The 15243-nt window shown below is 41.1% G+C and overlaps 1 protein-coding gene across 1 annotated transcript in view; it reads right to left on the bottom strand.

Annotated features, from left to right (window-relative positions):
* The window catches only part of TRHDE (thyrotropin releasing hormone degrading enzyme), a 455067-nt gene that overhangs the window by 148401 nt on the left and 291423 nt on the right, over positions 1-15243 (bottom strand). Inside the window, exons 9-10 of the mRNA XM_038756056.1 lie at positions 7036-7101; positions 6228-6415 (exon numbers count right to left, since the gene is read on the bottom strand). Of these exons, the coding sequence (XP_038611984.1) occupies positions 6228-6415; positions 7036-7101 (254 nt within the window). The remainder of the gene's footprint in view (positions 1-6227; positions 6416-7035; positions 7102-15243) is intronic.

The following is a 15243-nucleotide window of genomic DNA, read 5'->3' as shown; positions in this document are numbered from 1 at the left end:
CCTAAGGCTTTTCTCTGCCATTTCCTCTGCACCGATACCCCAGTGCCACAATATTTACGCAAATATTATTGCTCTCTACTATTTCCCCTATTCCTAATCTTGTGGGCAGGGATTAAACCCACCAATACTTTTGTAGTCTTCACACACCATAAACACTCAGTCAATTCCATTGACAGATCAAAGTGCATAACTGACGCAGAAGCCGGGGGGAATAGGGAAAATGAAGGTTTAGCTGGGGAAGGATCTTTGCTTTTCGTAAGGCTTTTTCAGCATATTCAGCAATAGAACTTTTTAAAATCCTTTTCATTAACACAATGAAAAGGCAAATTACAATGTAATGGAATATTGAAGGGGAAAAAAAACGAAAACCGTTTAAAAGACTCACACACGTACCTATCGGATAGCTCATTTAGGTCCTTGGTAACTTTGGTTAATTCACAATACTAAATCACCTGATCTAGCCTTGAAGAGAGTAGAAACAGCAAATCAGACAAGTGAAGCAGAGAAGCGAAGCAGTGAAGAAGCGAAGCAGTGTTGCTTAATGGATAGAGCACAGGCCTGAGAGTCAGAAGGTCTTGGGTTCTAATCCCATATCTGTCACTTGTCTGCTGTGTGACCCTGGGCAAGTCACCTCACTTCTTTGGGCCTCAGTTACCTCATCTGTAAAATGGGGATTAAGACAGTTAACCCAATGTGGAACGGGGACTGTGTACAACTTGATTTGCTTATAACTACCCAAGCACTTAGTACAGTGCCTGGCAAACCCCAGTTATTATTATTATTATCATTATTAAAAGGGATAAGACAGAATTAAAGTTCTTATGGAAAAAAACTGGTTTGCAGCTCTCCTGCAAGTTATCCTAAGCACTTAGCTTTACTTATAGAATAAAGAATATAAAAATATACCATCCAATGGCACAAGCAGCATTAGTTCAGATATTTCAGTTACACTACTTCTCATTTTTTTATGGTATTCATTAAGCGCTTACCATTGTATTGTACTAAGCACTGGGGTAAACGCGAGTCTAATCAGGTTGGACACAGTCTTAATCATGATTTTACAGATGATGGAACTGAGGCAGAATGAAGTAAAATGACCTGCCCAAGGTCACACAGCAGACAAGTGGAGGAGCTAGGATGGGGAAGCAGTGTGGCTCGGTGGAAAGAGCCCGGGCTTGGGAGTTAGATGTCATGGGTTCTAATCCCAGCTCTGCCGCTTGTCAGTTGTGTGACTTTGGGCAAGTCACTTAACTTCTCTGGGCCTCAGTTACCTCATCTGTAGAATAGGGTTTATGACTCTGAGCCCCCTGTAGGACAACCTGATCACCTTGTATCCTCCCCAGCACTTAGAAAAGTGCCTTGCACATAGTAAGTGCTTAACAAATGTCATTATGTTATTATTATTATTCAAACGCAGCTCCTTTATTTCCCAGGACTGTGCTCTTCCCACTAGGCAACACTGCTTCCCAACTTCTTGGAGTTAATTATGAAGAACGGCAGGAATTATTATCCACCACTGTCTCTCGCATTGCTGTCAGTGGAGAATTGGTTGAAACCTGGAATCACCATTTTCAGTATCAAATCCTAGACTTATCTCGTTTCCTTTAGTACTATACCCTGTGTATGATGAGCATAAAAGTTTTCCCATTTAAAGTAAAAAATGAAGTCGGCTTAATGATGATAACTTTCTTTCCTCTAATGGATAATGGACCTAATAATAATAATAATAATGATGGCATTTGGTATGCACTTACTATGTGCAAAGTACTGTTCTAAGCGGATACAAGGTGATCAGGTTGTTCCATGTGGGGCTCACAGTCTTAATTCCCATCTTACAGATGAGGTAACTGAAGCTCAGAGGAGTTAGGTGACTTGCCCAAGGTCACACAGCAAACATGTGGGTGAGTCGGGATTAGAACCCATGACCTCGGACTCCCGAGCCTGGGCTCTTTCCACTGAGTCAATCAAAAACAGTCTCCAAATCTCTGTGATCTAGACAGAAGGTAGAGACAACACCCGAAACTTCATGATAAAGGAAGAAGGGTAACAGGAAAGAACTCCAAAGGAATACCAAATACTTCATTTTATACGGTAGTTAAATGATCAAATTTTCACTAAAGGTGGGAATATCAGTTTATAAGAGTTCTGCATTAACATTATCGGCAAAAACGCACGTTGGTTTTTCTCGCTGTGCACTAATAATGTTGAGGACACGGCTGTCCTTTGTTTAGTTTTTCACTCGGAGGGGATTTCAAAAGAGAATTAAGGAGTTTAGGTAGTTCTTGAGTGTAAGCTCCTTTGAGGCAGGGATCGTGTCTACTGCACCCTCTCAAGAACTTAGGGCAAACAAATGATCTGTTCAGGGTCACCAATCAATATACCCCATCGATTGAATGATTTAAAGTTTTGCATTGCCTGTGCTGGGAAACTTTCTAGGAAAAGTTCAGGAAATAAATCAATCAATCAGTGGTATTTCAATCAGTGGTATATTTGGAATTCTTTTGCCCCAGAAATATTACTAGATTCAGAAGGGGTTTGGAAAAATTCACGGATTGAAAGTCTAATGGGTCTAAGGGGTGATTAGAAGGTAAGTTAGAGAATTAGAGGAAAAACTTAGAGACACAAGTCAATCAGTCCTATTTATTGAGCACGTGGGAGAGTACAATATAATAGAGTTGGTAGACGTTCCCAGCCCACAATGAGCTTCCAGTTTAGAGGGGGAGACAGACATCAATATAAATAAATTATAGATATATACATAAGTGCTACAGGGCTGAAGGAGGGGTAAATAAAGTGTGCAAATCTTAGTGCAAAGATGATGAAGAAGGGAATGGGGGAAGATGAAAATGAGGGCTTAGCCCCTTGGAGAAGATAGGCTTTTAATATAGCTTTGAAAGTGAACCTCTGTGGGATATGAAGAGGGAGAGAATTCCAGGCCAGAGGCAGGAAGTGAGCGAGGAGTCAGCAGCAAGAGAGATGAGATTGAGATGATGATAGCATTTATTAAGCACTTACTATATGCAAAGCACTGTGCTCAGCGCTGGGGAGGTTACAAGGTGATCAGGTTGTCCCACGGTGTGGGGGGAGGGTGTGCTCACAGTCTTCCTCCCCATTTTACAGATGAAGTCACTGAGGCGCAGAGAAGTGAAGTGACTTGCCCAGAGTCACCCAGCTGACAAGTGGCGGAAGCAGGATTTGAACCCACGACCTCTGACTCCAAAGCCCGGGCTCTTTCCACGGAGCCACGCTGCTTCTCTGAGAGACGGTGAGTAGGTTGGCAGTCGAGGAGAAATGTGTTTGGGCGGTTTGTAGCAGGAAACCAGGGAAGTGAGGTAAGAGGGGGGAAAGGCAATCATTCATTCAATCGTATTTATTGAGCGCTTACTGCGTGCAGAGCACTGTACTAAGCGCTTGGGAAGTACAAGTTGGCAACATATAGAGATGGTCCCTACCCAACAGCGGGCTCACAGACTAGAAGACTGTGAGGGAGGTGAGGTAAGAGGGGGAAAGGCAATCGTTCATTCAATCATATTTATTGAGCGCTTACTGTGTGCAGAGCACTGTACTAAGCGCTTGGGAAGTAAAAGTCAGCAACATAAAGAGACGGTCCCTACCCAACGATGGCATGTGTTTCAAAACCTGCGGTGTAGAATTTTTGTTTGATGCAGAAGATGGAGGTTGTTAAGGCGTGGGGAAATATGGACTGAATGATACATTCAGTCATTTTTTTTTCATTTTTTTACATTAATACATTTTTTACATTCATACATTCTTTTTTCGTTGTTGAATGACAAGGAGGGTAACCATCACACATTTCTTTCAAGTTTTCTTTGGAGGAGGGATACTGGATTGGATGAAGCATTGGTCTAATCTCACTGATAACATAAATAAAGTCCTATGACCATCCTATGATATTTCGGTCCTGTTCCTTTAAACAGGTCAATTCCCTTCCTTTAAACAGGTCAACTCCCCCTTTATAGCCGATATTTCATATCAAATAGGTTGGCCAATTGGCTTGTCCTAGTGAAAAGAGCACGGGCTTGAGAGTCAGAGGACGTGTGTTCTAATCCTGACTCCACCACTTGTCTGCTGTGTGACCTTGGGCAAGCCACTTAACTTCTCTGTGCCTCAGTTGCCTCTTCTGTAAAATGAGGACTAAGAGTGTGAGCCCCACGTGGGACAACCCAATTACCTCGTATCTACCCCAGCGCTTAGAGCAGGGCTTGGCACATAGTAAGCACCTAACAAAAACCGTCATTATTATTCTCACTAACTAGTCATTTTGAGAAAGTCCCATTAGAAGATCCCTTAGCTTGTAATATTCCCTGTCTAAAGTTAATAATCAAATGCCTTTGTAATAGCCATACAAGCTAGGTGGGATCAGGGTCAGACAGGGTGAACTGAGCCATAGGGATGGTAAGTAATTTTCCTAAGGGGAAATATGTATATATGTTTGTACATATTTATTACTCTATTTATTTTACTTGTACATATTTATTCTATTTATTTTATTCTATTCGATTTATTTTATTTGGTTTATATGTTTTGTTTTGTTGTCTGTCTCCCCCTTCTAGATGGTGAGCCCGCTGTTGGGTAGGGACCGTCTCTATATGTTGCCAACTTGTACTTCCCGAGCGCTTCGTACAGGGCTCTGCGCACGGTATGCGCTCAATAAATACTATTGAATGAATGAATGAATAAGGGATCATAACGCTCAGTTTTTGAAAGAGGACAAGCTGGAATCCTCATCCAATCTCCTTGCCACGGGACTCCGTGACCTTTCTTCTTTCATGGTGTTAATCTCTAGTTATTGATTCCATGCAACTTGTGCCTTAGTGGAATGAGAAGGGGATTAGGAATCAGAGGACTAGGATCCTAATCTCAGCTCGGCGTGCCGTGGCTATACCAGTTAATTTCTCTGTGTTTCAATTTCCTCATCTGTGGTATGGTATCTGTTCTCCCTTTCCTCTAGACTCTGAGCCCCATAGGATACAGAGGCTGAGTCTGACCTAATTAATTGGTATGTACCTTAGCACTTAGTACAGCACTTTAATAATAATAATAATAGTGATGGTATTTGTTAAGCACTTACTATGTGCAAAGCACTGTTCTAAGCACTGGGGAGATTACAACATGATCAGGTTGTCCCATGGGGGGCTCACAGTCTTAATCCCCATTTTACAGATGAGGGAACTGAGGCACAGAGAAGTGAAATGACAATAATAATAATAATAATGATGGCATTCATTAAGCACTTACTATGTGCAAAGCACTGTTCTAAGCACTGGGGAGGTTATAGCGTGATCAGGTTGTCCCACGGGGGGCTCGCAGTCTTAATCCCCATTTAACAGATGAGGGAACTGAGGCACAGAGAAGTGAAGTGACTTAATAATAATAATAATGATGATGATGGCATTTATTAAGCACTTACTATTTGAAAAGCACTGTTCTAAGCACTGGGGAGGTTACAACGTGATGAGGTTGTCCCACGGGGGGCTCGCAGTCTTAATCCCCATTTTACAGATGAGGGAACTGAGGCACAGAGAAGTGAAGTGACTTATTAATAATAATAATAATAATGGCATTTATTAAGTGCTTACTATGTGCAAAGCACTTTTCTAAGCACTGGGGAGGTTACAACATGATCAGGTTGTCCCACGGGGGGGCTTGCAGTCTTAATCCCCATTTTACAGATGAGGGAACTGAGGCCCAGAGAAGTGAAGTGACTTGCCCAAAGTCACACAGCTGACAATTGGCGGAGCCGGCATTTGAACCCGTGACCTCTGACTCCAAAGCCCGGGCTCTGCACACTGAGCCACGCTGCTTCTCCTTGGCACATAGCGTTTAATAGAGACCTCAGACGGTTCTCTTTTGGCACATCTCAATGAGAGAGTTCAAAATGCTTATTAGCAAAATAGAGAAAATTGCCTTCATTTTGAATGCTCTGCTCAGGGTATGCACTTTAAAATATTCCCGAATAGCGCGTGTTGTATCTAAGGTGTGTTTGTGTCTTGGAAGGGAGTGAAGGGTGGGATTGAACGGAAGAGAATTGGGAGAAATGCAAAAAGCAGATACATATACAAAACAGACATCCGACTTTCTTTAGTTACAATATCTCAATGCTGTCCTTCCAATTCTTCTAAAAATGCCTTTTGCTTCTGTTGAAATGGAAAACTTTGAACAAGTTTAAAGTACGGTGTGTTAGTAAGAAGATGTTTTAGAAGTACCTGCTATTTCCAAGGTCGGGATCCTTGATTTTAGCACTGATGTCATAGATAAAGTGTTGTTGGGTAATTGTTATGATATTATCTGCTGTTTCATTTCCCAAGATGGTGACAACAGGATAGCCCATCTGGAGTGTCCACTGATCCATTACTTCTTGGATATTTACATATTTTCCATTCCTTCTTAAAGCCTTCAAAATTAAGATTTTTTAAAATGGAATTCAGTAAATTATCACTAACAATTAGGGATTATTACTTTTTACTGTAAAAATGACCCCCAAATTCCTAATGTTCAAAAACATCAACGATGACATGTCCTGGGAAAAATAATTATCTTCATCCTCAACAATCATCCAAATAGAAATAAAGTCAAATGATTTAGAAATATTAAGCCTTAATGTAATGGACGATCAAACAGAGTGTTTCATATGTATAGCAAGGACCCGGCCAGTCACTGTTAAATAGCTGCAATTTGTGGAACCTTTATGTACAGAAATGCCATGGTTTTACACCTTCAAAACACTTATCTTTAACAGGCATTAATATCAGGTTTTTTTTTCCATAGAAAGCACCACGTTGTTTTTAAGAAAGTTTGTGCTAAAATGTGAGAGTATGCATACTCCGTCTATGTTTTTTGGAAATATGTGTTATCTTTCTTAATGCTTTCTGAAATAAGCAGCCACACTTAGAACCGGGGAAAAAATATGACACAGGGGAAATGTCAACCCAATTAAAATCTTTCTCACTAATACTGCCCTCACTTTAACGTACCCACTGACTTTAGGACTAAAAATTTCTAAAATTATTTTACCTCCGACAGTGCATTCCAAAGATCATTTCTGGCAGCATTACCGTATTTATGGATGGTTAAATAGTCCTAAAAATATAAAAATCACTAGTTTTAAAACATATCGAGCAAGTTAAAATTACTGAGACATCTTCACGTGTTGAAGATATATGGGCCGAAGTGGAAGAATCTTAAAACCAAGTGAAACGAAAATTATAAAGACAATCGAAATATTCAAAAGAAATTTACCCACATCACCAGCTCTTAACCTGTACTATTTCATCGAATACTATTTGATGCCTTTTAACGTTTATATATTGCCCTAATCAATTCCTAGGTATTTCTCCCGTATGTCTCTTCCTTTGCTTCTGTAGGACATCGGATAACGACCGTCAAGAAAGCGTCAATTTGGTCGGAAGCTACTATATCGTGAAGTAGTTAAGAAGGAACGTCAACATAAGAAGTCAAAAACCTCTTATCGGGTGCAGTGCTGCTGACTTGTTTTCTCTTCCTTATTGTGTCTACTTAGGAAAGCAGAATGTAATCACCGTAGAACGTAATATGCTAAAGCATGTTTGCTTTATTAGAAGTTATCGCACCCCACGTATCAATGAAGTGGAATTTCTAAGAATATAGTGTTTGCCTCTTTACATGAGTTATCAGAATATTTGGTTCGTCGAATTGGTCAGCCTGTGACCTAAAGTTTACTCTTCACTCAGCTACCGAGCCTGGATCTAGATGTTTATATGTTCCCTTCAGCCAACTGAAGACCAAAATTTGGGGGCTGGGGGTTACTTTCTCAAGGAAGACAGGACTTTCTTCACAGTGGCTTTTCTGTCCTTGTGTGTCTCGCTGTAGAGAAGTGGAAAGCTACTGTATAAATGGTCCCTACCTGTCACTCTCTGCTATTTGGGGTTTCCTTAATAAATTCTAAATTGAGAGTTAGCATATCAAATTGGCACTTGTGATGTCACCGCTTCACGGGAAGGACTTTCATAGCTCTGCACTTCTTAAAGCCCTCCAACTTAGACTGGCAGGGAGTCTGTCCAAATTGACTATCTTGGATCTACCCCAGTATAGGAAGCACTTAACAAATATCATTATCGTTAGAGAAGCAGCGTGGCTGAGTGGAAAGAGCCTGGGCTTTGGAGTCTGAGGTCACGGGTTCAAATTCTGGCTCTGCCAATTGTCAACTGGGTGACTTTGGGCAAGTCACTTAACTTCTCTGTGCCTCAGTTCCCTCATCTGGAAAATGGGGATTAAGACTGTGAGCCCCCCGTGGGACAACCTGATCACGTTGTAACCTCCCCAGCGCTTAGAACAGTGCTCTGCAAACAGTAAGCACTCAATAAATACGATTGATGATGCTTTGCCCATAGTAAGCACTTAATAAATGCCATTATTATTATTAAAGAAAATAAAGTGGGGGGGGGGGAATCCTCCCACAACCTAGATTTGAGGGAATCAACTAATCAATAGTATTTATTGTGTGCTTACTGAGTGCTGAGCACTGAACTAAGTGCCCTCTCCAAGAACTAGCCTCAAGAGGAAGTAATAAGACTAATTGGTAATTTAAACAATCAAAGGTAATTACTGATCATTCATTCATTCATTCAATTGTATTTATTGAGCGCTTACTGTGTGCAGAGCACTGTACTAAGTGCTTGGGAAGTACAAATTGGCAATATATAGAGATGGTCCCTACCCAACAGTGGGCTCACAGTCTAGACGGGGGAGACAGAGAACAAAACAAAACATATTAACAAAATAAAATACATAGAATAAATATGTACAAATAAAATAAATAAATAGAGTAATAAATACATACAAACATATATACACATACACATATACCCATTGCAAGTATATCTACATATCTACAGAAAAAAAACCACTTGATTACTGATAAATATTTACCAAGGAGCTCTGTTTTAGATATGTTAAGCTTGAGATGTCAACGGGACATCCAAGGTATAGGTGTTCTGAAGGCAGGCGGGAATGCAAGACTGCAGAGAAAGAAGGAGGTTGTGGCTGGAAAGTAGATTTGGTGTTAAGATAGTAGTTAAAGCTTTGGGAGTGAATGAGTCCTCCAAGGAAGTAAGCGTAGATGGACACCAGAAGGGGACCCAGAACTGAGCCTTTGGACACCACACAGTTCATCAATCGTATTTATTGAGCGCTTACTATGTGCAGAGCACTGTACTAAGCGCTTAGGTTAGTTAGGAGTAGGAAGACCAGTAAAGGAGCAACCAGCAAAGAAGCACAGGAAAGAGCAGCCAGAGAAATATGAGGAGGACTAGGAGAGGACAGAATCAGGAAAGTCAAGGTTTGGAGAAGGGGGTAGACCACAGTGTCAAAAGCAGGTAGAGGGGTCAAGTAGAATTGGGACGGAGAAGGGTCCGTTAGATTTGGCAAAGAGGAAAGTCATTGGTGACCTAAGAGAGAGCTGTTTCAGGGGAGTGGTCAGGGGAGGAAGTAGGATTAATAACTATAATATAATAATAATGGTATTTGTTAAGCGCTTACTATGTGCAAAGCACTGTTCTAAGCGCTGGGGAGGTCACAAGGTGATCAGGGTGTCCCACTGGGGGCTCACAGTTTTTAATCCCCAACTTTCAGGTAACTGAGGCGCAGAGAAGTTAAGTGACTCGCCCAAAGTCACACAGCTGACATTTGGCGGAGCTGGGATTTGAACCCATGACCGCTGACTCCAAAGCCCGGGCTCTTTCCACTGAGCCACGCTGCTTCTCTGATTACAGTTGGAAGGTGGAAGTTGGAAGAGGGAAAGTGTAGGAAGCTGGAGTAAACAACCCCTTCAAGGAGTTTGGATAGGAAGAGTCAGAGGGAGATGTGGTGATAGCTCGAGGGTGCAGTGAAGTTGAAGGAGGCTTTTTTTTTTAAGATAGGAAATATGAGGGGATGATTTAAAGTGGAGGGGAAGGAGCCAGTGGGGAGAGAGAGCGGTTAAAGATGGTGGCCAGGGACGGAAGAAAGGTTAAAAACAAAACTTTCTTGCACTTCACAATGTGCTACAGTGCTGTCCATGTACTCACTCATTGCAGGCCTTGCCCCAGTGGGAGCATAACTGGCAGGGTTTTCATTCTTTCAATCGTATTTATTGAGTGCTTACTGTGTGCGGGTTGAGACCGTGTGAATTCTGCAGCATAAGTCGCTAGCACTAGAATCAACTCCTCTGCACAGGTTCTTTGGGACTGAGGCTCGTCTGTCATTCCAGTGCAAGATTCTGTCACCACTACATTTCGATTTGCTTCTGTAACTTCATTCTGTTTTGTAGCACTGAATTTTATTTTATTTATATTGTTCTAGCAGTGTTTTGGGTCTGCCAAACACGCTAGTCTTAGCAGTGGTCATATTCCAATTTAGCTACTGAATCTGCCTCTTACACAGATCTCCTGGCCTCCAGTCTCTCTCCTCTGAGGTCTGTATTTCAGTCAGCTGCCCAAATTATTGTCCTAAATCATCATTCTGCATAGATTTCCCCACTCTTCAAAAACCTCCTAACCTATCAGTTGTCTTCCCCTTGTTTAGGCTTACTCGTCTCCCACTATACCCCCTGCTCACAAGCTTCATTACTTTCATGTCGACTTAAACAACCAAGTGACTGTCTCCGATCTACTTAACAAATCACAATTATTGTAATTACTGGGCCTCGTTCTCATCTCATACTCTTTGTCATACCCACTCTCTCCCCTCACATCAAGCAGACATAGAAATAACAGTAGTATGCATTAAGCATTTACTATGTGCCAAACATTGTACTGAGTTCTAACAAGATCATCAGGTTAGACATGGTCCCTGAGGGGAAGGGAGAACAGATATTTAATCCCCATTTAACATGTGAGATAACTGAGACACAGAGAAGTTACGTGAAGTGTCCAAGGTCACACAAGTGAGCGACAGATTAGGGATTAGAATTCATGTATTTCCCCACTAACTACCACGTGAGCATTTCTGTATCACCTAAGCTTTTGGGTGCCCCCTTTACTTATATGCAAATCTTTAATCTCTTTTGCTTCCTCCCTCCTGTAATTTATTTTTCTCAGTCTTCCCTGCCTAAGTTGTAAGCTCCTTGTGAGTAGGGATCGTCTCTACTAACTTGATTTAATTCTTTTAATCATTTAGTACACTCCTCTGTACAAAGTGAGCCCTCAATAAATACTAGTGATCGATTGATTTACAAGGAACACATTAATGCCCTTTACATTTTTTCTTCTGGGAAATTATAGGTCATGAGCAAATGCTTTCTTAGCATTCTATTTTCCTGGAACTAATTACGAACAATAACTGATATATACTAGAGTCCATATTGATTTTATCACTCATATTATCTCAAGTATTGAGATAATTCTTTTAAAGTGCCAAAAAATGATTCTGACATACTTGACGTTATCCCTGAAACTCTCCTTAACTATGGCTTAATATGCCAGGTTTAATCAATAGTATTTATTTATTAAGCACTTATTGTGTGCAAAGCACCACACTAAGTGCTTGGAGGAGTACAGCAGAAGAGAAACACATGTTTACAGCCCTCAAAAAGTTTAAAAACCTAATGGGGGAAGCAGGCAGACACAAGTTATTTACAAATAGTGGGAGCGGGGAAAAGAACAAAGTTAAACAAAGTAGCCGTGCAAAGATGTCGAGATGAAATAGAATAAATACTTAAATAATCAACTGAATATATTCATGTACAAAATCGCTGAGGACGAGAATTAATTCATAAGTCGTAGGGATCGCTTTGGGGTTAATGCAACCTGGGATGCTGGAAATGAATTCCGGAAGGCATCGTGGAGGAGGTGGGATTTGGCAAGGGCTTTGAGGATGGGGCACGCTGTGATAGAAGAGATCTGTGTGAGGAGGGCGATCCAGGCTGGGGGAACAGTGGAAGTAGTTTAAATTTGGAGAATAGAGCATGAGGGAGTTAGAAGGTAAGCTCAGAAGAGTCAAAGTGTGTGATTTGTGAAGTAAACGGTGAGGGAAAATGCGGTATGTTGGAGGAGAGCCTTGGAGAGAATGGTTAGGAGATTTTGCTTGATTAGGAAGGAGGTGGGTGGCCAGAGAGGATTTCAAGCCTTAGTAGAGGCTTTATCTGATTGAGAGATTGTGTTTCAAAGGTTGACTAGCTTGAAAATCTCAGCTGTAAAAATTCAAGTTGGCTCCCTTTGCCCCTAGCCAATTCTGTTCCTTCTCTTTCCTCCCTACCAAGCCACAGGGAATGCTAGAAATGCCTCTACAATTATGGAATGAATGGAAAAACTGGAGCCAATATTTGGAAATTTACTTTATAGAAAACTTTTCAGGCAGATAATTGCTCTCCATTTCAAGAGATGTCCCAATCAGGTAAAATAAATCCCAACTTCATTTACCTACATTCATCATACTGTCTAGGCACCAGTTTTTGTGCACTATGCGTTCAATTATCCCCCACTCCTTCCTTGCATAGCCACATTGTATTTATTCAGTTTCGATTATTGGTCATGCAATTTCCCAGTATTCAAGATAAATAAACTGAACTAAAAACACTTCAGAGACTGAATCAAAGTTTCCCCCTTCATCTGAATTGCTATCGTTTTCCCCCACAAAGTGTGATATGAAACAAAACTGTAATTTACATCCCAGTGAGGGAAAGAGGAGAAATTTTGCTGACTCTTAATTGTGGAGTGGGATATTTCCAGAATAATTACAGCTCAGGAAGCAGATTTTCCAACATACAAATTTTAGCACCTGTGACAAATTTAGCTCTTATCAACCAACTCATAGCACAATAAGTTGCAAGTCTTATTTAATTATGAGCTAGAGACTATCTGCAACACCGAATTAGTTAATTATAAATGCCCTAATCAATGTCATCAGAAAAACATCAGTGGGAACAGCTAATGCTACATGAACAAATAATCTCAATTACAGTTTAAAACGGCATCTGAAACCTTTCTGTACTTAATGTAGGAACCAAACTACAAATGGCCCACCTCTCTGTCATTCAACCCACCTAGAGAAGCAGTGTGGCTCAGTGGAAAGAGCATGGGCTTGGGAATCAGAGGTCATGGGTTCGAATCCCACTTGTCAACTGTGTGACTTTGGGCAAGTCACTCAACTTCTCTGGGCCTCAGTTACCTCATCTGGAAAATGGGGATTAAGACTGTGAGCCCCACGTGGGACAACCTGATCACCCTGTATCTCCCCCAGTGCTTAGAACAGTGCTCGGCACATAGTAAGTGCTTAACAAATACCAAAGTTATTATATTCAATCTGTCACCAGTTCCGGCCAGTCCCACTTTCACGACATCGCTAAAATCTGCCCTTTCCTCTCCATCCAAACTGCTACCACATTAATATATTCACTCATCTTATCCCACCTGGATTACTGCATCAGCCTCCTTGATGACCTCCTGTGTCTCCCCACTCCAGTCCATACTTCACTCTGCTGCCCAGATCATTTTTCTACAGAAACATTCAGGACACGTCATCCCCTCCTCAAGAAACTCCAGCGACTGCCCATCCACCTCTGGTATCAAACAAAAACTCCTCTCCATTGGCTTTAAAGCAGTTCATCATCTTGCTCCTTTCTACCTTGCCTCGCTTCTCTCCTTCTGCGTCTGGCCCGGAATGCCATCCCGCCTCAAATTCGACACACAATTCCTGTCCTTGGCTTCAGAGCTTTATTGCAGGTGTATCTCCTCCAAGAGATCTTCCCAGTCTAAACCCCACTTTTCCTCACCTCCCACTCTCTCTGCATCACCCTTGACTTGCTCCCTTTGTTATTCCCCATTCCGAGCCCCACAACACTCATGTACATATCTGTAATTGTATTTATTTATACTGACGTCTAACTCCTCCCCCAAACTGTAACCTCACTGTGGGCAGGAAATGTCACTGTTTATTGTGATATCATACTTTCCCAAGCACTTAGTACACCGTTCTGCACACAGTAAGTGCTCAGTTGACACAACTGAATGAATGAATCACTAGTATTAAATATAGACTTTCAAAATTTATGTGTAATAGACAATTCAGCAAAAGTGCATACTGCTTTTATTAACCCATTGCTATTATAAGGGAGGTAGGAAGGACTGAATTTCATTTTATCAGAATTTACACTAACTCGTACGAAAGCGAAAAGTATTTATTTTATGTTTTATATTTGGTGCAGTTCCCTGGAAGGTATTCAAGATGCAGGGAAAAATATGATAGGGTAAAGAAGATATTTTTTCCATACCTGTAGTTTACACAAAATCTTAGGTATTTCCCTAGTCCATCCCTGCCTTGCCTGCAAGATTTGGTCCTTCAATAATGCCATAGTAATCTCCCCAATATGCTCACACTACAATATCAATTTTATAATGCCTGAACTCAGGGTTAAATCTTTATAGGATATAGAAAAATATACCTGAGTAAAAGCATAATAATAGTAATATGCAGGGGCTGTTCTAGCAGAGAACTCCATTATTTTCCTTCTCTGTTCCCTACAGGCTTTCATATGATAATGCTACAGAATAATCAGCAGCAGTGAAGTAAGAAAGTGAAGTAAGACTACCTTCTGTCCTTTGTCTTTGAAGCTGACACTACTATATGTGAATGTACCTTTTGACTGAACTCTTTGTGGGCAGGGAACATGTCTGCTAACTCTGTTGTACTCTCCCAAGCGCTTAGTAGAGTGCTCTTCACACAGTAAATGTTTAATAAATACCAACGATTGATTGGAGGGAAAGGCTGATTTACAACTGACAAAATCACATTGCGCTTGCATAAAGGTAGTTTACTGCAGTCGACTTGCCATGGCCCTCCACCGGGCTAGTCCAGGAAAGTGTTTCTTTTGAGAAATCAAAGTTTTCCCGGGCCCATAGTGCCTAGCTAACGTGGAGTATGAATATGAAAATATGAAGAGAACAAACTCCACACGTCTTAATTATGTATTTTTCCTTCCCTTTCTTTCACTCTCTAAAATTAGAACTTCAATTATCAATGGCCCCCTAATTGTCAATATTTTGTACATTGGAAGTAGCAGTCTCACTCAAAAATGGTGCACAAACTGATCCAGGTGGCAGGAGGACATCAGAGAGGTCACGCCAATTCCGCTTCTTTTATGTGGTCTCCCACTGGCCAAGAAAAGGGGCCTCATAAGGAAGACTGGTTGTTTTGTTATCTGATTTTTACCCTAACTGGTGAGAATCAGAGCATGGGTTTTTAGGTTTTTCGATTTTTAAACCCCTTTCA

This window comes from Tachyglossus aculeatus, chromosome 14 (assembly GCF_015852505.1).
Source record: "Tachyglossus aculeatus isolate mTacAcu1 chromosome 14, mTacAcu1.pri, whole genome shotgun sequence".
Lineage (NCBI taxonomy): Eukaryota > Metazoa > Chordata > Mammalia > Monotremata > Tachyglossidae > Tachyglossus > Tachyglossus aculeatus.
The sequence above is the reverse complement of the archived record's forward strand: the minus strand, read 5'-3'. Positions and strand labels throughout refer to the sequence as shown.